General features: G+C 43.3%; 1 protein-coding gene across 1 annotated transcript; it reads left to right on the forward strand.

The window, feature by feature from the left end:
* Positions 1–2,737: 2,737 nt before the first annotated feature.
* rgp1 (RGP1 homolog, RAB6A GEF complex partner 1) lies at positions 2,738–26,040 on the forward strand. The gene is made up of 8 exons (XM_033031535.1): positions 2,738–2,977; positions 6,820–6,956; positions 13,174–13,257; positions 14,714–14,863; positions 15,886–16,032; positions 16,700–16,827; positions 20,678–20,855; positions 24,267–26,040. Exons 1-8 carry the CDS (start codon positions 2,862–2,864, stop codon positions 24,488–24,490), a joined length of 1,164 nt encoding a protein of 387 aa, XP_032887426.1. The 5' UTR covers positions 2,738–2,861; the 3' UTR covers positions 24,491–26,040.
* Positions 26,041–26,286: the final 246 nt, after the last annotated feature.

A 26,286-nucleotide genomic window follows, 5' to 3' on the forward strand; every position in this document is an offset into this window, starting at 1 on the left:
GCCCCCTACACCCCCTCTCTCTCTGACCCCCTACACCCTCTCTCTCTGCCCCCCACTACACTCTTTCTCTCTCAATTCAATTTCACAACTTTATTGGCATGATAAAAAATACATTGTTATATTGCCAAAGTATAAAACATGACATACATATTTAAGATGCATAAGTATAAATACAAGTATACAGTGCATGGATAGATATGTCCCTGTACATAAACTCGCAATAGGCCTATAGCCCTTTATTGATTGCTACACGTTCTTGCAGCTGTAAGCAGTACAACACCATAGCAAGTTTAGCAATTCAATATTAATTTCTTAGTGTCAGGTAATGTCAATTAGTGTGTGCGCACATATGTGCATGTTGGTCATTCACCGTCTCTCAGGTTGTGGCATGCTGTTTCGCTGTTTCTCTCTCTCTCTCTCTGAGTGTCTGTCTCTCTCCCTCTCTCTGTCTCACTCGGTCTCTCAGAGTCTGTCTCTCCGTCGCTCTGTCTCTGGTCTCTTTCTCTATCTCTGGCCTGTCTCACTCTCTCTCTGTCTCTCTCTGTTACTCTCTCTCTCGCCGTCTCTCTCTGTGTCTGTCTCTCCCTCTCTCTCCCTTCATCACCCTGTTTCTCTCTCTCCCTCTCTCTCTGTGTCTCTCCCACTCTCTGTCTCTGGCCTCTCTGTCTCCCTGTCTCCCTCTCTCCCTGTCTCTCTCTATCTCTCTCTCTCACTCTCTCTCTCTCCATCTCTCACTGTCTGTTTGCCTCTGCCATTCTCTCCCTCTCCCTCTCCCTCTCTCTGTCTGTCTCTCTCTGTTCCCCTCTTTCTGTCTGTCCCACTGTCTCTGTCTCTATGTCTCTACCTCTGCCTCTCTCTGCCTCCTCTGCCTGTATCTCACTCTCTCTGTCTCTCTCCCTCGCTCTGTGTTTCTCTTTCTCTCTCTCTCAGCCGCTCTCTTTTTCTCTCTCCCCCTCTCTCTGTCTCTCCCACTCTCCATCTCTCTTTTTCTCTCCCTCACTGTCTCTCTCTGTCTGTCTCTCTCTCTATCTCTGCCTCTCTCTCTGTGCCCCTCTCTCTCTCTCTCGCATCTCTGTCTCCCTCTCTCTTTTTCTGAACCTCTCTGTCTCTCTCTCTCTGTCTCTGGTCTCTCCCTATATCTCTCTCTGTTTCTATCTGTCTTTCTGTCTCTCCCTCTCTCTCTCTCTCTCTCTGAGTCTGTCTCGCTCTTTCTCACCCCCCCCCCCCCCTCCCCTCCCCTCTCTCTGTGTCTATCTCACTCTCTGTATCTGGTCTCTCTTTTTCTCTCTCTCTTTCTCTAACAGTCCTCTACACTCGCCGTCTCTCCCTTTCAGGGCATATGACAATAAAACACAAGACAGACATAAAATGCTGAGTAACTCAGTGGGACAGGCAGCATCTCTGGAGAGAAGGAATGGGTGACGTTTCAGGTCGAGGCCCTTCTTCAGACTTAGAGTCAGGGGAGGGGGAGATACAGAGATAAGGAAGTGTAAGGTGAGACATCAAAGGGGTGGAGATCAAGGAAAATGTCGAATAGATCATTGCTAGCTTGGAAAAGGAAACAACAAAGCAAACAGAAATAAAATGTAATCAGGAACAGTGAGACTGGTCGGAGAACTGGGAAGGGTGAGGGATGGAGAGAGAGGGAAAGCAAGGATTACTTGAAGTTAGATAAGTCAACATTCATATCTTTGTGATGAAAGCTGCCCAAGCAAATCCTCCAATTTGTGCTGGGCTTCACTCTGACAATGGAGGAGGCCCAGGACTGAAAGTTCAGTGTGGGAATGGGAGAGGGAGTTACAGTGTTTACAACTGGAAAATCTGGTACGTTTAAGCAGACTGAGCGGAGGTGTTCAGCGAAACGATCGCCGAGCCTGCATTTGGTGCTTCCGATATATAGATGTCCACACCTGGAACAGCAGATACAGTTGATGAGTTTGGAGGAGGGGCAAGTGAACTCTGCCTCACCTGAAAAGACTGTTTGGTTCCTTGAACGGAGTCAAGGAGGGGAGGGGAGGTAAAGAGACGTAAAGGGACAGGTGTTGCTTCGCCTGCGGTTGCAGGGGAAAGTAATAATAATAATAATAATAATGGATGGGATTTATATAGCGCCTTTCTAATACTCAAGGCGCTTTACATCGCATTATTCATTCACTCCTCAGTCACACTCGGTGGTGGTGAGCTACTTCTGTAGCCACAGCTGCCCTGGGGCAGACTGACGGAAGCGTGGCTGCCAATCTGCGCCTACGGCCCCTCCGACCACCACCAATCACTCACACACATTCACACACAGGCAAAGGTGGGTGAAGTGTCTTGCCCAAGGACACAACGACAGTATGCACTCCAAGCGGGATTCGAACCGGCTACCTTCCGGTTGCCAGCCGAACACTTAGCCCATTGCGCCATCTGTCGTACCTGGGGAGGGGGAGGTTTGGGTGTGACGGGACGGGTTGACCAGGGAGTTGTGGAGGGGATGGTCAGCAGAACGGGGTGGAGATGGGACCAGTGGTGGGATCACGTTGGTGGCGAAAATGTTGGAGGATTATGCGACGTGTGATGGGGTAGAAGGTGAGGACAAGGGGGACTGTGTCCTTGTTACGACGGGGGGAAGGGGTAGTAAGAGCGGAGGTGCAGGATATGGAGGAGACCCCAGGTCTAGGGACAGCCACATCTCCTCACAACGCTGGGTGCTACCAGGGCGCATGCGCGGTGCGGCCCAGACGCCCAGTCTCGCTCCAGACCGTAAACCGGAAGCGAGCGAGTAGACTATTTCCGGCCGTTGGGCGGCGATGTAAACCAACAGCGGCGATGGATTAAGTTGCGGGATGTGACGACGCGACGTGACGACGCGGGGCTCCGGCATGATCGAGGTGGTGGCAAAGCTGCTCCGGGGCCCGGTGTTCCTGACGGGCGAGGAGCTGGAATGTGTCATAGCTTTCACCAACCCCGTAACGGCTCGCTCCACCTCGGCCGGCAGGTAAAGGGCCCGCGCGCCCCCGACTCATGCGCGCGCCACCCGCGTGCCCGACTCATGCGCGCCCCCGCGTGCCCGGCTCATGCGCGCCCCCGCGCCCCGGCGCATGCGCGCCCCGACTCATGCGCACCCCCGCGCGCCCCCGACTCATGCGCGCCCCCGCGTCCCGGCTCATGCGCGCCCCCGCGCCCCGGCTCATGCGCGCTCCCGCGCCCCGACATGCGCGCTCCCTCATGCGCGCGCCATCCGCGTGCCCGGCTAGAAGAAGGGTCTCGACCTGAAACTTCACCCATTCCTTCTCTCCAGAGATGCCGCCTGTCCCGCTGAGTTACTCCAGCATTTTTGTGTCTACCTTCTGCACTAATAATCCCGGGCCCGCTTTAAGATCCACAGATGAACGTCCACTTTATCCATCCTTCTGACCACGAATGCCTTTGTAGTGGTGTCTCCCTTTCTCACAGTGATCTCAATCCACGGACTGACCAGTGTCCATACTTTTGAAGCTACAAACAAAAACAAAGAATGGTAGAAATGCTCAGTGGTTCAGGCAGCATCCATATAGGGAGAAATAGAGTTACATTTCAGTTAAAAAAAACTGTTTTTATTTCATATGAATATCCAAATTATTTGATCTAAGTTTGGGAATGTAACGGGACATTTGGAGGGGTTGTCAGTTGGAGATGGTTTTGGGGTTAATATCCTTGGAATGCAGGAGGATGAAGGGTGTACAAAATCATGAGTGGAATAGATCGGGTAGATGCACAGAGTCTTTTGCCCAGAGTAGGGGAATCTAGGACCAGAGGACATAGGTTCAAGGTGAAGGGGAAAAGATAGTCATCTGAGGGGTAACATATGGAACAAGTTGCCAGAGGAGGTAGTTGAGGCTGGGACTATCCCAATGTTTAAGAAACAGTTAGAAAGGTACATGAAGAAGGGTTTCGGCCCAAAACGTTGCCTATTTCCTTCGCTCCATAGATGCTGCTGCACCCGCTGAGTTTCTCCAGCATTTTTGTGTACCTTAGACAGGTACGTGGATAGGACAGGTTTTGAGGGATATGAACCAAGCGCAGGCGGGTGGGACACGTGTAGCTGAGACAAGTTGGCCGGTGTGGGCAAGTTGGGCCGAAGGCCCTGTTTCCACACTGTATCACTCTGTCGATGACTAATAATTGGTTGCACTAGGGGGTTTGGGCTGTTTTTGTTTTCCTCTAATAATGTTTTTTATTTATTGATTTTTTTTTGTTTGTTTATTATGTTATCTATAGAATACTGTTTTCACACATTGTCTGAAGAAGGGTCTCTAGCCAAAACTTCATTCATGTTCTCCAGAGATGCTGCCTGAACTACTGAGAAACTCCTGCATTTTTGTGTCCTTTTGTGCAGTGATTTGTTCCTCCACTGTGTTTGCACACCTGTTATGCTGCTGCAAGTAAGAATTAAGCACTTGTGACTCTTGATCGCAAATTTTAAGGTTGTTATGAAAAAGGGTGAGAATAGATTGAAAATCAAAATCATGAATTAGAGTGGATGATTTCAATATAAGTGGATCTGGCAAAAATGGATTGGAACCAGCACTTGCTGCAAAGTCTACATATGACTAGCACGAGTCATCCAAGGTGATAGGTTGGATTAGAAAAAAGAAATTTTGGATAGATTTATGGAATGAAAATGGGATAGGCCGTAGAGGATAATAGAATGTAGGGTGGTACATAGAAAAAATACTGTGGTTAGTAGTTTGTCACTGGGTTCACTACAGGGACCCATACCTTTGGTCAGGAACATTCATGATCTGAATGTGAATATTGGAGATGTGATATATGACCCAAAGGTTTGTAACGTTGATAGCAAAGAGGCTAGTCTTGGGCTACAGAATTATATTGATCAGTTGGCAAGATGGGCAGAGAAGTGGAAGATAGAATTTACTTCTGAAAAAATGGAGATAGAACATTTGAGGTAGTCTAAAGGCTAGAACAGACAAAGGGAATATGTAGACACAAGGAACTGCAGATGCTGGTTTACAGAAAAATAAACTGCTGGAGTAACGGAGTCAGGCAGCATCTCTGGAACACATGGATAGACAATGATTCAGATCGGGACCCTTCAGACTGGTTGTAGTAGGGTAGTTGGAAGATAGAGGGGAGGGGGTAGATAGGTGCCTCTTCTCTCGTTATTTCAAAACCTTTTGTTGTCTTCCCACCTTTGACCTTTGTCCACTTATCTGCCCATCAAACCCCTTCACTTGTTTCCACCTATCACTCGCCTTGTTTTGTTCTGCTCCCACCTCTTTTCCAGCCTTCACCTTATTCAAAGAACGAGAATACAATAGGTGGTATATAAAAAGGAGTTCTAAAAATTCTCATGAATTGCATAGAGCTGTGTAAGTTTTTGGTGATAAGCAGATTAAATGGCCTTGGTCATCAGATCAGAGAGCAGAACATTGGTACAATGTTGTAATGTGTAAGAAGGAACTGCAGATGCTGGTTTAAACCGAAGATAGACACAAAAAGCTGGAGTAACTCAGTGGGACAGGCAGCATCTCTGGAGAGAAGGAATGGGTGACAATTCGGGTCGAGACTTTTCTGTAGATTGGTTAGGGATAAGGGAAACGAGAGATATAGACGGTGTTGTGGAGAGATAAAGAACAATGAATGAAGGATATGCAAAAAAAGTAACAATGATAAAGGAAACAGGCCATTGTAAGCTGTTTATAGGGTGAAAATTAGAAGCTAGTGCAACTTGGTTGGGGGAGGGATAGAGCGAGAGGGAATGCCGGGGCTACCTGAAATGAGAGAAATCAATATTAATACCACTGGGCTGTAAGCTGCTCAAGCGAAATATGAGATGCTGTTCCTCCAATTAGCGTTTAGCCTCACTCTGACAATGGAGGAGACCGAGGACAGAAAGGTCTGTGTAGGAATGGGAAGGAGAATTAAAGTGTCCAGCAACAGGAAGATCAGGTTGGTTCACGCAGGCTGAGCGAAGGTGTTCCGCAAAACGATCGCCCAGTCTGCGTTTGGTTTTGCCGATGTATAAGAGTCTACATCTTGAACAACGGATACAGCAGATGATGTTGGAGGAGGTGCAAGTGAACCACTGCCTAACCTGAAAGGACAGAGTCGAGGGAGGAGTTGCATCTTTTGTGGTTTCAGGGGAAGGCACCTGGGGAGGGGGTGGGAAGGAATGAAGCCGGGAGTTGCGGAAGGAATGGTCTCTGCGGAAGGGGGAAAGGGGGGATCTTATAGAAACGTACAAAATTCTTAAGGGGTTGGACAGGCTAGATGCAGGAAGATTGTTCCCGATGTTGGGGAAGTCCAGAACAAGGGGTCACAGTTTAAGGATAAAGGGGAAATCTTTTAGGACCGAGATGAGGAAAACTTTTTTCACACAGAGAGTGGTGAATCTCTGGAATTCTCTCCCGCAGAAGGTAGTTGAGGCCAGTTCATTGGCTATATTTAAGAGGGAGTTAGATGTGGTCCTTGTGGCTAAGGGATCAGGGGGTATGGAGAGAAGGCAGGAACAGGATACTGAGTTGGATGATCAGCCATGATCATATTGAATGGCAGTGCAGGCTCGATGGGCCGAATGGCCTACTCCTGCACCTATTTTCTATGTATAGATGGAAAAATGTGGCTAGTGGTGGGATCCCGTTGGAGGTGGTAGAAATTTCAACGGATTACGTTATTCTCCTGAGTAAAAAGTGCAAGTGTATTTAGCTGCTGGAACCTACTTAGCGGTTGAAGCATTTGGATGGTTGCCTTGCGCCCAGTCGTAATAATAATCATACAAGATTTTTAAATTCAGAGTTGCCATTGGAATTTTGCCATAACTTGTCTCTTCTTTATCAGTGAAATGTTGGCATGGGCAAGTGCTCAGATTCATTGCCAGTTTCATACCAGTGAAAGTCGTGTTTCACTTCCTCCCTCTGAAGACACAAAGTATGATGTGCAGGCTGAAAATGAAACCGTGTTTGTTCCAAACAGAGGTAGGATGTTATCTTGGAGTTTATTTTCACATTGCCAGGGTCCAATTATTTATTCTCAACGCTTTGTATTGCTTGACATAAAGAAAATGTATTATTTAAAAAAATATTACTTTTATAATTTAAAATGTTTATGTTGAAATCGTGCATAAGATCTCCCAACAATGAACCCTTTGAGAAATTACACTCGATACCTCTCTTACTGAGAGCTCAATACATTGATTTATTTTTATCTTTTATCTTTTCTACATTTTAACAATTATTTTTAATCTTGTCAAATCAAATAATTCCATACCTCATCAAAACTCTTCTCACCTTACCTACCCAGCCGAGCTCCAGCCCCTTTTCTTGTTTCGCTTCTATATACTTTTCGCACTTTCACTTTTGTCAGAGACCCAATTCCAGATTTCTGGAATCGTCCCAATGCTCTGATGATCACCCAGTTTTCCTCCTTGGAACTTATGATTGCTGTCACCGAAAAAGGGTACCCAATTCTTTGAGTAATGTTCCTTTTTAGATAATAGACAATAGGTGCAGGAGTAGGCCATTCGGCCCTTTGAGTCAGCACCGCCATTCAATGGCTGATCATCCCCAATCAGTACCCCGTTCATGCCTTCTCCCCATATCCCCTATCTTTAAGAGCCCTATCTAGCTCTCTCTTGAAAGTATCCAGAGAACCGGCCTCCACCGTCCTCTGAGGCAGAGAATTCCACAGACTCACAAATCTCTGTGAGAAAAAGTGTTTCCTCGTCTCCGTTCTAAATGGATTACCCCTTATTCTTAAACTGTGGTAAATACCCTTGTTCTGGACTTCCCCAACATCGGGAACATGTTTCCTGCCTCTAGCGTGTCCAAACCCTTAATAATCTTGTGTTTCAATAAGATCCTCTCTCATCCTTCTAAACTCCAGAGTGTATAAGTCCAGCTGCTCCATTCTCTCAGCATATGACAGTCCCGCCATCCCGGGAATTAACCTTGTAAACCTACGCTGCACTCCCTCAAATGTCCTTCCTCAAATTATGGGACCAAAACTGCACACAATACTCCAGGTGTGGTCTCACTAGGGCCCTATACAACTCCTGAAGGACCTCTTTGCTCCTATAATCAACTCTTCTTGTTATAAAGGCCAACATGCCATTCGCTTTCTTCACTGTCTGCTGTACCTGCACACATACTTTCATTTCTGCTGTACCTGCATGCTTACATTTCCCACTTCAAAATAACGATTCTAAATCCCCTATGTTGTTCTGCCTTGTTCCAAAATACACATATAATCATGAAAACTACCACTTCATTTCCAATGTATTTTACTTGTTTAGTTTAGTTTATTGTCACGTGTACCGGCTTACAGTGAAAAGCTTTTGTTGCGTGGTTTCCAGTCAGCAGAAAGACAATACATGATTACATTCGAATCATTTATAGTGTATAGATACGTTGAATTGAATTGAATACTTTATTGTCACATGTGACCAGTCACAGTGAAATTCCTTGCCTGCACACCCATCCAAATGATTAACCGTTAAGTATGTTCCAGCAGCTAAATACCCTGCATTCAAATAATCGCCACATAAAGGGCACTTACAAAGTTACAAAGTATCCTGCACCAGGTCTTCCTTTGTTCTACCCACTCTCTGGGTCCTTGCATGATAAGGGAATAGCATTTAGTACAAAGTAATTCTTCTCCAAATTTCTTAAATGCGTTAAAGTTATTCTCACAACTATTTTGAATTTATTTGGTTATATTTCAGAAGTTCACAAGTTTTGGAGTAGAATTAGGCCATTCGGCCCATTGAGTCTACTCCGCCATTCAATCATGGCTGATCTCTGCCACCAAATCCCATTTTCCTGCCTTCTCCCCATAACCCTTGACACCAATTCTAATCAAGAGCGCCTATCTCTGCCTTAAAAATATCTACTGACTTGGCCTCCACGGCCCTCTGTGGCAATGAGTTGCATAGATGACCTACCCTCTGACTAAAGAAGTTCCTCCTCACCTCCTTTTTAAAAGTGCCGTTTAATTTTGAGGCTATAACCTCTGGTACTAGACTCTCCCACCAATGGAAACATCCTTTCCACATACACACTATCCATGTCTTTCATTCTGTAAGTTTCAATGAGGTCCCCCCTCAACAGTCTAAACTCCAGCGAGTGGAAGCCCAGTGCTGTCAAACGCTCATCATATGCTAACCCCCTCATTCCTGGGATCATTCTTGTAAACCTCCTCTGGACCCTCTCCAGAGCCAGCACATCCTTCCTCAGATATGGGACCCAAATTTGCTCACAGTACTCCAAATGCGGCCTGACCAGCACCTTATAGAGCCTCAGCATTAAATCTCAGTTTTTGTATTTCATCTTTACCACCGATTCGACTTGCAAATTAAATTTTTGGGAGTCCAGCACCAGCACTCCCAAGTTCCTTTGCACCTTCAATTTCTGGATTCTCTCTCCATTTAGAAAATAACCTATGCCTTTATTCTTATTACCAAAATCCATGATTCCACACTTTGATATACTGAATTTCCCCTGCCACTTCTCTGCCCACTCTCCTATCCTGCCCAAGTCCTTCTGCAGAGTCCTTGCTTCCTCGACACTGCATAACCCTCCACCTATCTTAGCATTATCTGCAAACTTGACCACAAAGCCTTCAATCCCCTTATCCAAATCATTAATATACAACATGAAGAGAAGCGGCCCCAGCACCGACCCTTGCAGAACTCCACTAGTCACTGGCAGCCAACCTGAAAAAGCGCATTTTATTGCAATTCTTCCACCCTGTCAACTCTCTATCCATGCTAGCCTGAAAAAGCACATTTTATTGCAACTTTGCCATCCAGTCAACTTGCTATCCATGCTGGTACCTTCCCTTCAATACCATGGGCTCTCATCTTCCCTAGCAGCCTGACGTGCGGGACCTTATCGACGGCCTTCTGAAATCTAGGTAAACAACATCTACAGCCTCCCCTCTGTCGGTCCTGCAATTAACTTCCTCAAAGAACTCCAACAGATTTGTAAGGCAAGATCTTTCCTTCACAAAACCATGCTGACTTTGGCCAATTTTATCATGAACTTCCAAATACCGCATAACCTCATCCTTTATAATTGACTCTAAAATCTTACCAACCACCGAAGTCAGGCTAACCGGCCTATAGCTTCCACTCTTCTGCTTTGCTCACTTCTTGTACAGCGGGGTGATATTCACAATTTTCCAATCTTCTGGAAACACTCCTAACTCTAGTGATCCTTGAAGTATCACAACTAATGCATCCACAATCTCTGAGGCCACCTCCTTCAGAACCCTGGGGTGCATGCCATCCTGCCCAGGTGACTTATCCACCCTCAGACCTTTCAGATTTCCTCCACCATCTCCTTACTAATCTCCACTCCACCAACTTCCACCTCCTGACTCTCTAGGATTGCAGGCACGCTGCTGGTGTATTCCACTGTGAAGACTGATGCAAAAAAGTTATTCAAAATTATATACCCTTCTAAAATCACATCAAAATTACTATAAACAAAGTCACACCTTGTGTGTTTTTTTTTTTTTAACTTCAATGACCATAAGAACTGTTCAGTTTTGGAGCCTTTCATGGTTAATCTCACTATTCAGCTGCTTTCTGTTAACATGGAACATAAACTCTTCTTGTGTGTACTGTTCTATTTGGCCCACAATGACTGTGCTGAACATGATGCCAAGACCAACTCTCATCTGCCTGTACATAATCTATATCCTTTCATTCTCTGCATATCCATACGCTTATCCAAAAGTCTCTTTAATACCACTTTTGTATCTGCCTCAACCACCATCTCCGGCAGCACACGAGGACTGGAAAATTGCAAAAGTTATTCCACTATTCAAGAAGGGGACGAAGCAAAAGAGGGGAAATTATAGATAGAGACAAAAAGCTGGAGTAACTCGGGACAGGCAGCATCTCTGGATAGAAGGAATGGGTGACGTTTCGGGTCGAGACCCTTCTTCAGACTTTCGGCTGGTTAGCCTGACTGCAGAGGTTGGTAAGATTTTAGAGTCCATTAGACCAAGTGAGATCCGTCCCCCAACGCGGGGGGGGGGGGGGGGGGGGCTGGTCCCAGAACATAATATTCCACCACTCACCCATAGGTCCCAATACTTACCACTCCCTACAGAGAGAGAGAGAGGGGGGGGGGGGGTAGAGAGGGGGAGGGGCAGAGAGGGGGAGGGGCAGAAAGGGAGGGAGGGGTAGAGACCAGACCCCATCTCCTTCCTCCTAATTTCCTTCATCCTCCTCCCCTCACTCCCATTCCCTGCCCCAATACCTACCCAGGTCGTAGAGCAGGGCCTGGACAGCTTGAGAGCCCATTGTGATTGGTGCACTGTGAGAGGCATTGTGACATCATGCTCTGGGTGCTCTGAGAAAGAAGTTTTGGCTTTTTTTGAAATTTTAAATCATGAATAATTTTGGAAATATAGGTTGGAATGCGATGGGAAGATGTTTATCGCTTCGACGGGGAAAATGTGAATAGCATATGTGAAAATGGGAAGGCTGTGGCCTAGCGTTTGGAAGAAGATAGGTAAAAGCAGAGCAGAGTGACACATTGTCGGCACAAACAAAGTTTTAGTAATATAGATTATTATGGATGAGGTTTCCGACGACTTAGAATAACATGATAAAATACCAAAGTCACCTTGATTTTGTGAAAGGGAGATCTTGCCTGATGAATCTGTTTAAATTCTTTGAGGAATTAAAAAGCAGGATAGACAAAGGAGAGTCAGTGGATGCTGCTAACCTGAATTTTCAGAAGACCTTTATAAGGCGCTAAACAAGATGAGAGCCTATGGTATTAGAGGGAAGATACTAGCATGAATTGCATGGTTGGCTGGATGGCAGAAGGCAAAGTGTGGGAATAAAGGGTGCTTTTTCTGATTGGTTGTCAGTGACTAGTGGTGTTCTGCAGGGGTCTGTTAGGGCTGCTACTCTTCACATTGTATATCAATGAGTTGGATGAGGGAATTGAAGGCTTCCTTGCCAAGATTGCTGATGATACGAAGATTGGTGGAGGGGCATGTTGTGTAGAGGAAGCAGGCATTTTGCAGAAGGACTTGGACAGGTTGGGGGAGTGGGGAAAGAAGTGGCATATGGAATACAGCCTAGCAAAGTGTGCAGTCATGCACTTTGGTAGTAGTAGTAAAGGCATAGACTATTTTCTAAATGGGGAGAGGATTCAGAAATAGCATGAGCATGGAAACATATACGCACACAACTAGTTCTATGTTACCCACTTTCATATCCACTCCCTACACACTAGGGGCAATTTACAGAGGCCAGTTAGCCTACAAACCGATGTATCTTTGGGATGTGGGAGGAAAGTGGAGCACTTAGAGGAAACGCACGTTGTCACGGAAGAACGTGCAAACCCAACAGACAGTACCCGAGGTCAGGTCAAGATCTAAGCGGTTCTCTGGCGCTATGAGGCAGCAGCTCTGCAGGCAGTGCCACTCTGCTGCTGATCAGTTTGCCCTTAAATATTATCTCATTCCTTTCCACGTTGCCATTAATTACCCCGCCTCAAAACAAAGTTAGTCTCTTGATACCTTTCACATCTCCGTCCCCGCTGCGGCCTAACAATGTGGAGTGGTGCAGCCTTTCCTGAAGACCGGTCCGGAGCTTCAAGCGACGTGCGTGGTGCGGACTTACCATCTTGGAGCTTGCGATCCTTTGCCGAGGATTGCCAGCGAAAGTGCTCTGACTGCGGGGCCTGTGGACTTTAACACCGCTCCTCCAGTAAGAAGAGGCCGACTCGGGAGCTCCATGCCCTGGAGTGTTCCGATCCATCCCGACATCCTGATGAGAGGGCTTGGAGGTCGGCAGCGGCAATTGCGGAGGATTCAGCCCCGACCACTTTATTGCCTTCCATCACAGTGAGGATTGTGGATTCCACTGTGGTGGATGTTTATGTTAAATTTTATTTTATGTGGCTGTGTGTCTTGTTGCTTTTCACTTAGTATGGCTGTATGGTAACTCAAATTTCAATGTACCTTAATTGGCGCATGTGACAATAAACACGAACTTGAACTTTTATACTTTTGAATAATTGTATCCAAGCCTCCATTCTTCTCAAGCCTTTGAATGTACTGATTGCCTAAATTTGTTTGCTATTGTTAATATTTTCAGTATTAAAGAATCTAATTTGATCTGACATTAACTGCAGTAGAATCATTTGTACTGCTCATTTTGTTTTCCAGGAGAACGAGGAAAATGTATTCTAGCCACTCCACCCAAGATACTGTTCTGTGATTTACGTCTTGAACCTGGTGAATCAAAGTCCTGTAAGTAAATATATTCTTAAGTAAATAAACAAAGTAAGTAAAGTATATTCTTATGTAAGTAAACAATATTTCACTGTTCAATAATAGTTATAATAATAATAATGGATGGGATTTATATAGCGCCTTTCTAGATACTCAAGGCGCTTTACATCGCATTATTCATTCACTCCTCAGTCACACTCGGTGGTGGTGAGCTACTTCTGTAGCCACAGCTGCCCTGGGGCAGACTGACGGAAGCGTGGCTGCTAATCTGCGCCTACGGCCTCTCCGACCACCACCAATCACTCACACACATTCACACACAGTCTGAAGAAGGGTTTCGGCCCGAAACGTCGCCTATTTCCTTCGCTCCATAGATGCTGCTGCACCCGCTGAGTTTCTCCAGCATTTTTGTGTACCCACACACAGGCAAAGGTGGGTGAAGTGTCTTGCCCAAGGACACAACGACAGTATGCACTCCAAGCGGGATTCGAACCGGCTACCTTCCGGTCGCCAGCCGAACACTTAGCCCACTGCGCCATCTGTCGTCCTATATATACGTTGTGGTAGGATGAGCTTGGTTTATGTTCCTTTTTTTGGAGAGTGTTTCTTGAGTTGTTTAATGTCTGCTAAACAGTATATAAATTGGTAATGTGAAACATAGCAGAGGAACAGGCCCTTCGGCCCACAATGTCTGTGCCGAACATGGTGCCAAGACCAACTTTTATCAGCCTGCACATAATTCATTTCACTCCATTCCTTGCATATCCATATGCCTATCCAAAAGTATCTTAAATGCACTATTGTATCTGTTTCAACCACCACACCGGTAGCGCATTCCGGGCACTCACCATCCTCTGTGAAAAGACACTTGCACTGCACTTCTCCTTTAAACTTTGCCCCTCTCAACTTAAAGCTATGTCTTTTATTTTATTTATTTTTTTAAATTTGTGGGGGGGAGAGAACTCCTTTCACATCGAACTTGTTTGAAAGTGCAATCTATGTCTTTTAATTTTTAATTATTTCCATCCTCTGAAAAATATTCTGATGGTCTCTACTACCTACACCTATCATAATTTTATACACCTGTCAGGTCTCCCCTCAAACTCCAGTATCCAGAGAGGTCGTAGTGTAAAAAGCTCATGGAAATATTGTGAATATTGAAAACATAATGAATGCTAAACAATATTTGTTTACGCTGACCAAAATATATGAGCTAAAATAACTACGTTTCGTCGTGGCTATCCCTCGAGGTCGAGGATGATGGTCTACGTTCTGTTGTTTTTATTGTAAGCTTAACTCCACAGTTCCTACTTTTGCAATGACTACCAAAAATAATTTGACCCTCCTTTGTTTTGTTGTTTTCTTTTAAATGTAAGCATTATTTTGGAACACAGTATGTCTTTGATCTAATTTCATTTTATGAAGTTCATTTATCTAAAGTCGTGTGTGACTTAGTTTTGCTGGATATTTTCAGATTCTTACTGTGAAACTGTGCCTCTTGATGGTCCACCATCCTTCCGTGGCCTATCAGTGAAATATGCCTATAAATTGACGGTTGGCTGCCAGAGGGTCAATTCTCCAATCAAACTTCTCAGAGTTCCTTTTCGGGTTTTTGTTGTCTATGGTGAGTTGGTGACAAAGATTTATATGTTTAACTGTTCGGAATGAATTCTAATTGTACTGATGACATATGGCTAATTTCTTTATCATCATTCTTTATTAATGAAGATTCATTGTCTTCTGTCAATTGTCCCTAGAGTGTAGGATAGAGCTGGTCTACGGAGTGAACGCTAGTCGGTGCAGACTCTGTGGGCCGAAGGGCCTGTTTCCTTACTGTATTTCGAAAACTAAAATTAAAAACTATCAGGTCCCCTGTCCACTTCCTCTGTTCCAAGGAAAACAATCCCAGCCTATTTAGTCTTGTCTATTGAGATGTTCCTCCCTGGCAAGATTGTGGTGAATTTCCTTTGTATCCTTTACAGTGCAATGATGTATTTCCTGTAGTGTGGTGTCCAGGTTAGTACATAGTACTCTGGATGTGGCCTAACGTGTAATTTCTAAAATGACATCATAACCTCCTTATATTTTATGTCCTGGCGAACGGGTAAGTATTTAATACACTTTATCTCACTTTACTGTCACCATCAGAATTCCTTTGACTTATACATTTCTGTTCCTCAATCCCCCTGAGGGTCCTACCATTGATTATGTATGCTCTACCTTATTCGACCTTTGTATTAATCAGGATTAAATTTAACTTGCAGTCACACTACCTAATTTATTAACTGTAGCCTATGACAATTTTCCTCACTATTGACAACACCACTGATCTTTTTGTCACTTACAAATTGACTAATCATGCCTCCAACATTGTAGACTATGATAGCAAATTTTGCAACAATTGTATTTTCTAGCGATAGTTGAATAAATTCCACTTTTATTTCCTGCAAAAGTCAGGTGGTAGCAGATGCATCTCCATTTTGTAATTTGTCCCAAGTTTCATTTTTGTGTAGCATTAGGCATTGCGTCCGTTTTCTGCAAGATGGTGAAAATGTAAATTTACATTTGGGTATATGTGTAAATGACCAGATTTCATCCACTAGTCACAATGGTGTTTGGTAATTATGCTATTTTTATTTGCATCAGGATTAGAAAATTATCAATTTCCTCCAGATGAGGCCGTGGCACCTACAAATCCATTTTTGGACGAAGATGAAAGTATTACAAAAGACACTAGATTAGTAGATCTGGCAACTGAAATGCTAATGTCCAGCACATCTCGTCGCAGCCTTCGTGAGTATTTCTTAATGAAACCAATAGCAAGCATTAAAGGACTTGTAGTCCGGGAACTTTTGTAACCATTAAATGTCCAACTTCTGACTATTAACAAAATTGCATCATTTATATTGGGGTGAAAAATGTTTTGCCAAATTCGAGAAGAAAGAGGCAGTATTCACAAAATGTAGGGTTGGTAGGGGAGCATTTTGGGACCATAGAACATAGAAAAGTACAGCACAGAAACAAGTCATGTGTCTGATGTCATATTCTGTACCTTCTCCAAAGTTTCCACAATCTTCCTGTAATGAGGCAACTTGAACTGCCCACAATACTCACAAGGTGGCCTAACTAGAATTTTACAAACCTGCCGTATGATTTCCCGACTCGTATGCACAATGCCCCAACCAATGAAGGCATGTATACCAAATGCCATCTTTACCACTCTATCTACTTATAACCATCATTCTAATTTGTTTTAAAATCATTATGGAAAAAGACAGGATTTGCCCAAATGAAGTCTGAAATTGGGGCTAGGCCAATTTTAATGGCGTTGGACAGAATTTCAAAAGTCGATTGGGGTAGGCTGTTCACAAGTAAATACAGATATTGTCATTTAAAAAAAATATTGTCTGTATAACTTTGAAAATTAACTGATTAATATTGCATTGTATATTTTGTGCAGATTTGTATAACATTAGTAATGTCAGGGGGAAAGTTGGAAAATTTTGCATTTTCAAAGCCATCTATAAAATTGGAGAGGATATATTGGGCACATTCGATTTCTCTGAAGGAAATATTCCATGTTTGCAGGTCAGTACATTTCATACTTTAATCTTGGTGATAATCTGTCTGGTGCAATGCAAACTGCATTGCCAAATATGTAGTGATTAAAGCTTTTACAAATTCACGTTTTTATCTCTAAACATTTCTTGCCCAACTGGGCAAAGGTGTTTAATTTATGATTGCATACATTTTCTGATTGTAGCTTTTGTAAGAATTAGAGAATTAGAATTAGATTCCTTTATTGTCATTCAGACCTTTCGGTCTGAACGAAATTATGTCAAGGCCAGCATTTTTTGTCCCTTTGAATAAAGGAAATCGAGAAAATAGTACTTAGTTGTAGTCTGTGCACATTGTTCTGCAGCACTGTCATACTTTGAAAATGTGTCTATCAATGTAAGATACAATATACATTTATTTGTCACATGTGCCAGATGGCACAGTGAAATGTGATTACCATACAGCCATACAATAAAAATAAAGAACACAACACACGATAGAGTTCAACATAAAAACATCCCCACACAGCAGAATCAAAGTTTCCCACTGTGCGGGAAGGCACCAAAGTCTTCTTCCTCTAATGTTCCCCAATGTTCACCCGTGGTCGGGTCTTCCCCAAGCCCTCCGCAGTCGACACTATGGGCGGCCCGATATTCAGGCCCGCTCGCCAGTGTGATGTAAGTCCGACGTCGGGGCTGAGGGACATCCTCAGTGGCCTGGACATCAGAGTCGGCCCCCTCCTACCGGAGTCCGCAGCTCCCAAAGTTCGCTGGCCGTGCTGGGCGGAGATGCAACACTGGTGGCCCTCGACCAAGGGCCCCAGGACTATGCGATGACGGTCAGCACCGCCCGCGTTGGGAGCTCTCCCAAACCGCAGCTCCACGATGTTGGAGCAGCGGCCCAATGCTCCGGAGCTCCAAACGGCGATCCAGGTAGGCATTGCCCGCTCCGCGGTGAATTCAGCGCTGCGCCGCCGCTATTGTAGCTCTGGTCCGGTTCCCGGTCCCCGACAGGAAAGGCCGCTCCGATCCAGGTGGTAGGCCGCGAGGAGGGGGGGGGGGGGGCGAGGACGCGACTCGGAGAATAGTTGTGTCCCCGCCAGGCAGCGACTGGGAAATAGTTTCTCTCTTACCCTGCCCCCCCCTCCCCCACATAGAAAAGTTAAAGTTTCCCCCAAAAACATACTATAAATTAACTAAAAATAAAAAAAAGATTGAAAAGACGAACAGGCTGTAGGCAGAGGCTGCCGTCAATGCGGCGCCCCTAGTGGCGAAGGTGAGGTTGATTAACTGATGACCTCCATGAACAAGCTTTTTCAGCAAGCTTTTGGGAAAGACACTGGAAGAATCAATGCTCCCAATGCAGTTCCCTCAATTCAATCTTTATTTATATTTCTTCAGGTGAGCACCTACTGCTTGTTCGGAACACGTACTTTATGTTTCCCATGAATGTGCAACAGTTGATCAAAATGCATAAATTACCTTTTACAGCTCGGGATCTTTTGCTTTAACTTAAGGAAACAATATTTCTCCAAATGTGACTTGTTTGGCTTGTCTTGGTTTATGATTTTTGTTCTGTTGTTGGATAATCCCTTCTTTAAGTATTCAACATAAATTTTTAATTGTTTTCAGCTGAATAATAGATGTAACATTTCCCTCAGCCCCGACGTCGGACTTACATCAATGATTTAGATGATGGGATTTGCAGATGACACAAAGCAGGGTGGCAGTGTGAACTGTGAGGAGAATGCTATGAGAATGCAGGGTGACTTAGACAGGTTGGGTGAGTGGGCAGATGCATGGCAGATGCAGTTTAATGTGGATAAATGCGAGGTTATCCCCTTTCGTAGCAAAAACAGGAAGGCAGATTATTATTTAAATAGTGTCATGTTGGGTAAAGGGGAAGTACAATAGGATCTGGGGGTCCTTGTTAATCAGTCAATGAAAGTAAGCATGCAGGTACAGCAGGCAGTGAAGAAGGCGAATGGCATGTTGGCCTTCATAAGAGTAGTTGAGTATAGGAGCAAAGTGGTCCTTCTGCAGTTGAACAGGGACCTAGTGAGACCACACCCGGAGTATTGTGTGCCGTTTTGGTCCCCTAATTTGAGGAAGACCATTCTTGCTATTGAGGGAGTGTAGCATAGGTTTACAAGGTTAATTCCCGGGATGGCGGGACTGTCATACACTGAGAGAATGGAGCGGCTGGGCTTGTATACTCTGGAATTTAAAAGGATGAGAGGGAATCGTATTGAAACATAAGATTATTAAGGGTTTGGACACGCTAGAGGCAGAAAACATGTTCCAGATGTTGGGGGAGTCCAGAACTAGGGGCCACAGTTTAAGAATAAGGGGTAAGCCATTTACAACGGAGATGAGGAAATAATTTTTCACACAGAATTGTGAGCCTGTGGAATTCTCTGCCACAGAGGGTGGTGGAGGCCGGTTCTCTGGATACTTTCAAGAGAGATAGGGCTCTTAAAGAAAGCAGAGTCAGGGGATATGGGGAGAAGGCAGGAACGGGGTACTGATTTTGGATGATCAACCATGATCACATTGAATGGTGGTGTTGGCTCGAAGGGCCAAATGGCCTACTCCTGCACCTATTGTCTATTGTAACTTCATGGTTTAATTTCCACATGCAAAACTCTGACATTGGACTGTTTAATTTTTAGAGCTTTAGTTTGGTAAATAGCTTCTCGTTTCTTTTCCAATATGAAATGCTACCATTATCAACGGTGAGATGAAATATTCACTTTTTGTCTAATTTGAACTTATTGATTATTGTATATTAATGTACATGCAAAACCCAAATTAGTGGAATCTCAGACAATAAGGAATGCTGTCAGAAGATACTTTGGGATATAGATCAACTGCAGAAATATGCAGTGAAATGGCCGATGGAGTTTAAACTGAGCAAGTGTGAGGTGTGCCGGGGCATCTTGGAGTCCAAGTTCATAGCTCACTAAAGGTGCAGCACAAGTAGATATGGTGGTAAAGAATGTGAATGGTATGCTTGCCTTCATTGCTTGGGGCAATGAATATGTGTCTATAAGACTGGCTAGGCTGCATTTGGAGTATTGTGTGCAGTTCTGGTTACCATTTTACAGGAAAGATGTGGAGACTTTGGAGAGGGTGCGGAGGTAGTTTATCAGAATGCTACCTGGATTAGTGGGGTTTCAGCTACAGGGCGAGGCTGGATAGCCTTGGATTGTTATCGGGCGTCATAGTGGCGCAATGGCTGAACTGCTGCCTTACCGGGCCAGAGACCTGGGTTTGATCCCGACCTCGAGTGCTGTCTGTGTGGAGGTTGCACATTCGACCTGTGACTATGTGGGTTTTCTCTGGATTCTATAGTTTCCTCCAACATCCAAAAGACTGAGTTTGTAGGTTCATTGGCCTTTGTAAATTACCCCAGGTGTGCAGAGGCATAACAAGTGTGAATGGGTTATGAATGGTTGGTCTGGACTCGGTGGCTGAAGGGCCTGTTTCCATGGTGTATATTTAAACTCTTCTCTGAAAAGTCGGAGGTTGAGGGGAGACCTGATAGAAGTTATATAAGATTACGAGAGACATCGACAGGGTAGACATTCAGAACCTCAGTCCAACACTAGAGGGCGTAGCTATAAGTGAGAGGGAGAAAGTTTTTTTTACACAGAGTGGTGGAGGCCTGGAACCCATTACCAGGGTTGGTAGTGGGGGCACATATGAAAGTGGTGTTTAAGACATGGAAGTGCAGGGAGTAGAGGGATCTGGATTGTGTACAGGTAGTAAGATCAGTTCAACTAGGTATCATGTTCGGCACAAACATTGTGGGCTGAAGGGACTGTTCCTAGCTATACTGTTCTATGTTCTAATTTGAATCCATGACTCTCTATTTCCAGTTCTCAGTATGTTTGCAGACTGAAGAGCACATACAAGAGGACTATCAAAGAAAACCAGGGCAACCTGTTTCACTAAGTACACATGCTCGGCATCAAGAGTCATGCTTGCATACTGCTAAAACTCATTTCAGTTTACCAATTCCACTTAGTGCAACACCCAGCTTTATGACCACTGTTGGTAAGTATCCTATTTTATATATAATCCTTCACATATACAACCATTTAAATAACAATATACATCAACTCATCTTGTGTTCTTGGGAAAACTTGATATCCTCTGGAAAAATTCAAATTAGATTTCTACATTCATTGGCAGTAGTACAAGTTGTCATAATCATAGCAGCTTTTTGTTTTGCCAGCTTTCAAATAGAAAATTCCAATAAATATTCTTCACTGACTCCTTCAAAAGTGAATCAGTAATGACCACAGGTCACTCACTTGGTGAGGTAACACCCAAGGACAAGAAATGAATTTTAACATTTTGAATTGACTTGTCGTCAGTGAAGCTAACCCTAATGCATGGTTGCTGAACACTTTAACTCTCCCTCCCATTCACATACTGACTTTTCTGTCCAGTGCATCCTCTACTGTCAGAGTGAGGCCCAATGCAAATTGGAGGAACAACACCTCATATTTTGCTCGGGCAGCTCACAACCAATATGAGTGTTGACGTATCTATCTTCAAGTAATACTTGCTTTCTCTCTCTCTCCATCCCTTATTTCAAGAGGGCTAGACTACAAAAACAGGAATGTAATGCTGAGGTTCTATAAGATGCTGGTCTGCTCGCATTTGGGATATTGTGAGCAATTTTGGGCACCATATCTGAGGATGGATTTGCTGGCTCTGTAGAGGGTCCAGAGGAGGTTTACAAGAATGATCACAGGAATGAGTGGGTTAACATATGATGAGCGCTTGACGACACTCGACTTGTACTCTCAGGAGTTTAGAAGAATGGGGGGGTGAACCTCATTGAAACGTACCATATAGTGAAAGGCTTGGATAGAGTGGATGTGGAGAGGATGTTTCCACTAGTGGGAGAGTCGAGGTCATAGCCTCAGAATTAAAGGACCCTCCTTTGGATGAGGAGAAATTTCTTTAGTCAGAGGGTAGTGAATCTGTGGAATTCTTTTCCACAGAAGGCTGTTGAGGCCAAGTCAATGGATATTTTTAGGGCAGAGATAGATTCTTGATTAGTGCGGGTGTTAGGGGTTATGAGGAGAAGGCAGGAGAATGGGGTGTGGGGGGGGGGGAGGGAGAGAGATAGATCAGCCATGATTGAATGGCGGAGCAGACTTGATGGGCCGAATGGCTTAACTCTGCTATCACTTATGACCCTATGACCTCCCCCATCCTAGTTCTCTGACCAGTCTGACTCCTCCTGATTAAAATTTACATTGTGGGCCCTGTTGTAAACTTCCCCAAGCTAACAATGATCTGTTCTACATGTTCCTTGAACTTCTTCACCTTTGATTTCTCGTTTTCACACTGTACCTGTCCATTTCTCTTGTTTCCCTCTCCCCTGACTCTCAGAAGGGTCTCGACCCGAAATGTCACCCATTCCTTCTCCCCATCGATGCTGCATGTCCCGCTGAGTTACTCCAGCATTTTGTGTTTATCATCAAATTGAAGCATTTGACATGCCATCCAGGGTCCCCAACCACTTCTGTCTGTGCTTATCCGGGTGGTTTGAATGCAAATAAGGTTCCACCTGTCACTAACCTTGAAGGTTTATAGATAGCATTGCAGAGTGAATCTTTAGCAGTGGGTGAGCCTCAGTTGGCATACTCCACAATATCCTAATGGCCCTGTCCCACGGTACGAGTTCATTCCAAGAGCTCTCCCGACTTTAAAAAAAAATCAAATTCGTGGTAAGCACGGAGAATGAACGTAGCGGGTACGTCGGAGCTCGGGGACGTCTCTTAGCGGCTCGTAACGCTAACGACAGGTACTCGGGAAGACTCGCTAACGGCCAGTAAGCTCGGGAAGACTCGTGAAGATTTTTCAACATGTTGAAAAATGTCCACGAGAGCCCAGAGTACCGACGAGTGGCCATTACCGTAAATCTCCGAGTTGGAATCAACTCGTACCGTGGGGCAGAGCCATTATGCCTTGATGGGAGGCAAGACTGTGGTTGAAGAGACTTTGTAATATTTTTTAAATCCTGAGACCTTTAAGTCACTTTAAAAAGTTAAGAAAACAGTAAAAAGTTGTTTTTTAAAACCATATTGGCTAAAAACAATCATAAAGCATTAAAATAGGAAAGGAGAATGAAATGTGAATTGGCCTTGTTTACCTTTTCTCGTAAACTTAAAGAGGTGAGAATCCCAATTCATATAAATGTGTTGTTGCTCTTACCGAAGCTTGGGTAGCTGTAGGATTGAGGTTTAGCTTATCAACCTCAATTCTGGGGAATGCCAGCCAACTGGTTTCTGTCAGTGGACTCCAACATGAGAAATAGAAGTGCGAGTTGGGTATTCAACCCTCATGGCTGCTCTGCCATTCGGCAAGATCATGGTTAATCTTTGCTGGTCCAATCCATCTTCATCCTTTAATATACATTTTTGTTGCAAATGGGCATCCTGAATTTTCAATATGGTTTGAAATGTAACATCTGTACTGAATGACCCCCTTCCCAAACACTTTGGAAATTTTTATCCCCTGGTTCTAGACTGTTCTGCCAAAAGAAGTATCCCTGCTTCTCTGGTGTTAATTTGATTTAAAAATATATATATTTGTCTTTGTACCTAATATGTGATAGTTTGCTAATTTTCCAAGGACAAATTACCGGATAATTGATCAGGAATGTTAATTATTCGCTGAGCTGTCAAACATCTGCTTCCACAGCTCCAACACATCCATTTGAACCTATTCGAAATCAATTACTCGCAATCTATTTTATGCCAAATTCTCTTATGTTGACCCCATCCACAGTCAATTTACCTTTAAATCTTGCTATATAAATTTCTAAATCTATTCCATTGCTATTTATGATTCTGAATCTCAAATGAAAATTTGAAAAACCTTTCATCCTGCCCTTGGTTTTGGGTATAAAGGAACAGCAGATGCTAGTTTAAACCAAAGTAGACACAAAATGCTTAATTTGCCACTAATGGTGAGTGTAAGAATTGTGGCACTCAATGCATTTAAGGTAGTGAATAGAAGACTATAAAGATGGGGATAGACACAAAAAGCTGGAATAACTCAGCGGGACGGAGTATCTCTGGAGAGAAGGAACGGGTGACGTTTCGGTTCGAGACTTGGTTTAGGGTGCTTTGTCAGTGCGATGGCCTTTATTTATTTAGGACCATTCTTTAGAACTCACTTCAAACTTCTTTTTCCTTCTGATATAGACTTTTGACTTTTATTTCTTTTACAGATTTTTTTTCTCCTTTTGAGCATTTTGACACTTTAAAGAATATTGTAGCATGCAGTTTTCACAAAGGAGGCATAAAGAACTTTATAAGTGAGCTCAGTGAAAACATTTTTAAACCTTGCATCACTGTAATATTTCAGGTTTTACAATGCTTTAATATTTGCATAATTTAACAAATGAATTAACATAGTATATCTTGCATATTTTAATTTCAGTATCCTTAAAGTGGCGCTTACATTTTGAGTTTGTCACTGCTCGTGAACCAGTGGAACCACCTACAGTACTTGAGAATCAATCGGAGATAATTACTTGGACTGGGGCAGAGAAAATAGATGTGGACACATTCAGCTGGGATCTGCCCATAAAAGTGCTTCCAACCAATCCTGTACTCGCATCGTATGTTTCACAGTTAACATCTTTTAACTCCATTACTATCTGAAATTTTTTTTTTTAAGAGGCATTGGAAAGTTTTAAACAATGGAATTTTTGGATAAACAGGAGAGGTACAGCAGCATCAAATTGGAAAACACAACAAATATTGCCCAAGATATTACAGATGTATTATACTTCAAAAATTACTGACACTCGCCACAGAATGCAAGTCCACAATATTACTTCATGTAAGGAAGTGTAAGGAGCAGTGTTTATGGTCACTGCCATTTCTACTATTAACTACACTGAGAGAACATTTCCTTTATTGTAAGCATTCAGATCTGAAAACTCCTTGCTTGCTAGCTGATCAGAATTTTTTTATCTGGAGAGCAATTATGTATAGCCAGTTTGTAGCTTTTTGGAACTGGTGGATCTGAAGTGCATTTTTATTGTTTCGGTTTTTGCTGAAGATAGTCCAAATTTGGTACTCCACAAATGAGAAGAATTGCAACTTCACATTGGTGCTCATCATATTTTTATATATTTAACCAAAAACACATGTAGCACATTTACAGATAGCTTGCTGTTATGACGGTTGTACATTTTCTACTAAAAGTTCATTTTATTCACTGTGCTCTAACACAATAATAAACCTTATCAATCATCATTCAACATCAAAATTCCAAGAGTGAATTTTACATTTCAGTGAATCTATTTTTTTTCCTGTCTTGTATTACAATTTACTTATTAAGCTAATGTCTAGAAATGATGGCAATAGGTTAGTTGGCAGGTAGAACCCTTAATTTTCTGACAAACCTTTCATCATTGAAGTGGATCATTTTTCTGTTTTTTAGAGAAAGGAACCAGAGTGCATATCCCATGCCTCTGCCTCATAGGTAACTTCCATAAGCAAACTATCAAATTCTATTGTTGTAGAAAATGTTGCATGACTCCCGTGTTTTGTATGATGTGACATTCACTCTGTTTGACGCTGTACGTAGTATGCTTATTTGTGTTTAATGCAGTTTTAAGATTGAATATCCATTCATTCTATTCTTGGCATCTGATATCTGAAGAATACTTGAAAATGTTTTATTGATTGAGTTTTAAAAAATTGAGAATTTTCTAGCTTAATTTTTGGTTATGTATATTTCATGTTATTTGTCATAACCCTGTGTTTAATTAATATGTCTTTTTGCAAAGTCACAAAGTGCTGGACTAATTGAGCAGGTCAGACAGCATCTCTGGAGAACGTGGATAGGTGACTGTGAAACTCACTTGTCTATGTCCTCTAGAGATGCTGCCTGACCCGCTGAATTGGTCCAGCACTTAGTGTTTTTCCTTGTTTTTCCAGCATTTGCAATTCCTTGTTTCTACATGCAGTCTGTCCTGCTGAGTTACTCTTGCACTTTGTCTTTTTTTTGTAAACTAGCATCTACATAGCATCTACTAGCATCTTATTTCTACATCTTAACGTACATAGAGTTGGGGACTATAGGCACAAAAGTTGTCATGAATTGAATATAGTGGCTGGGAATTGAGCCTTACAGGGCTTGAGTAATTGAAAAGTGAACAGCAATGAAATCATGGACACATCTGTAGATGAAATTTAAAGATTAAATGGACTGTGGAGTAGACCATACAACAAACCAAGCTCAATCTTCCTTTCAATACATTTTTGGATCCAGTTCATATATTGATTACAATTTTGAACATGGTTAACAACTGAACATAAAGCTGAGGTGGAAAGTGGAGAGGTCTATAAATCTTTGTGTGAAACTATTTTCTCTCTTTTAATCTAACGTGTTCCTGGTTTGTGATAATTTAGCTAAAAATTAGTCTCTCAGCAATCTCTTCATAAAT

Source organism: Amblyraja radiata, chromosome 1 (assembly GCF_010909765.2).
Source record: "Amblyraja radiata isolate CabotCenter1 chromosome 1, sAmbRad1.1.pri, whole genome shotgun sequence".
Taxonomy (NCBI): domain Eukaryota; kingdom Metazoa; phylum Chordata; class Chondrichthyes; order Rajiformes; family Rajidae; genus Amblyraja; species Amblyraja radiata.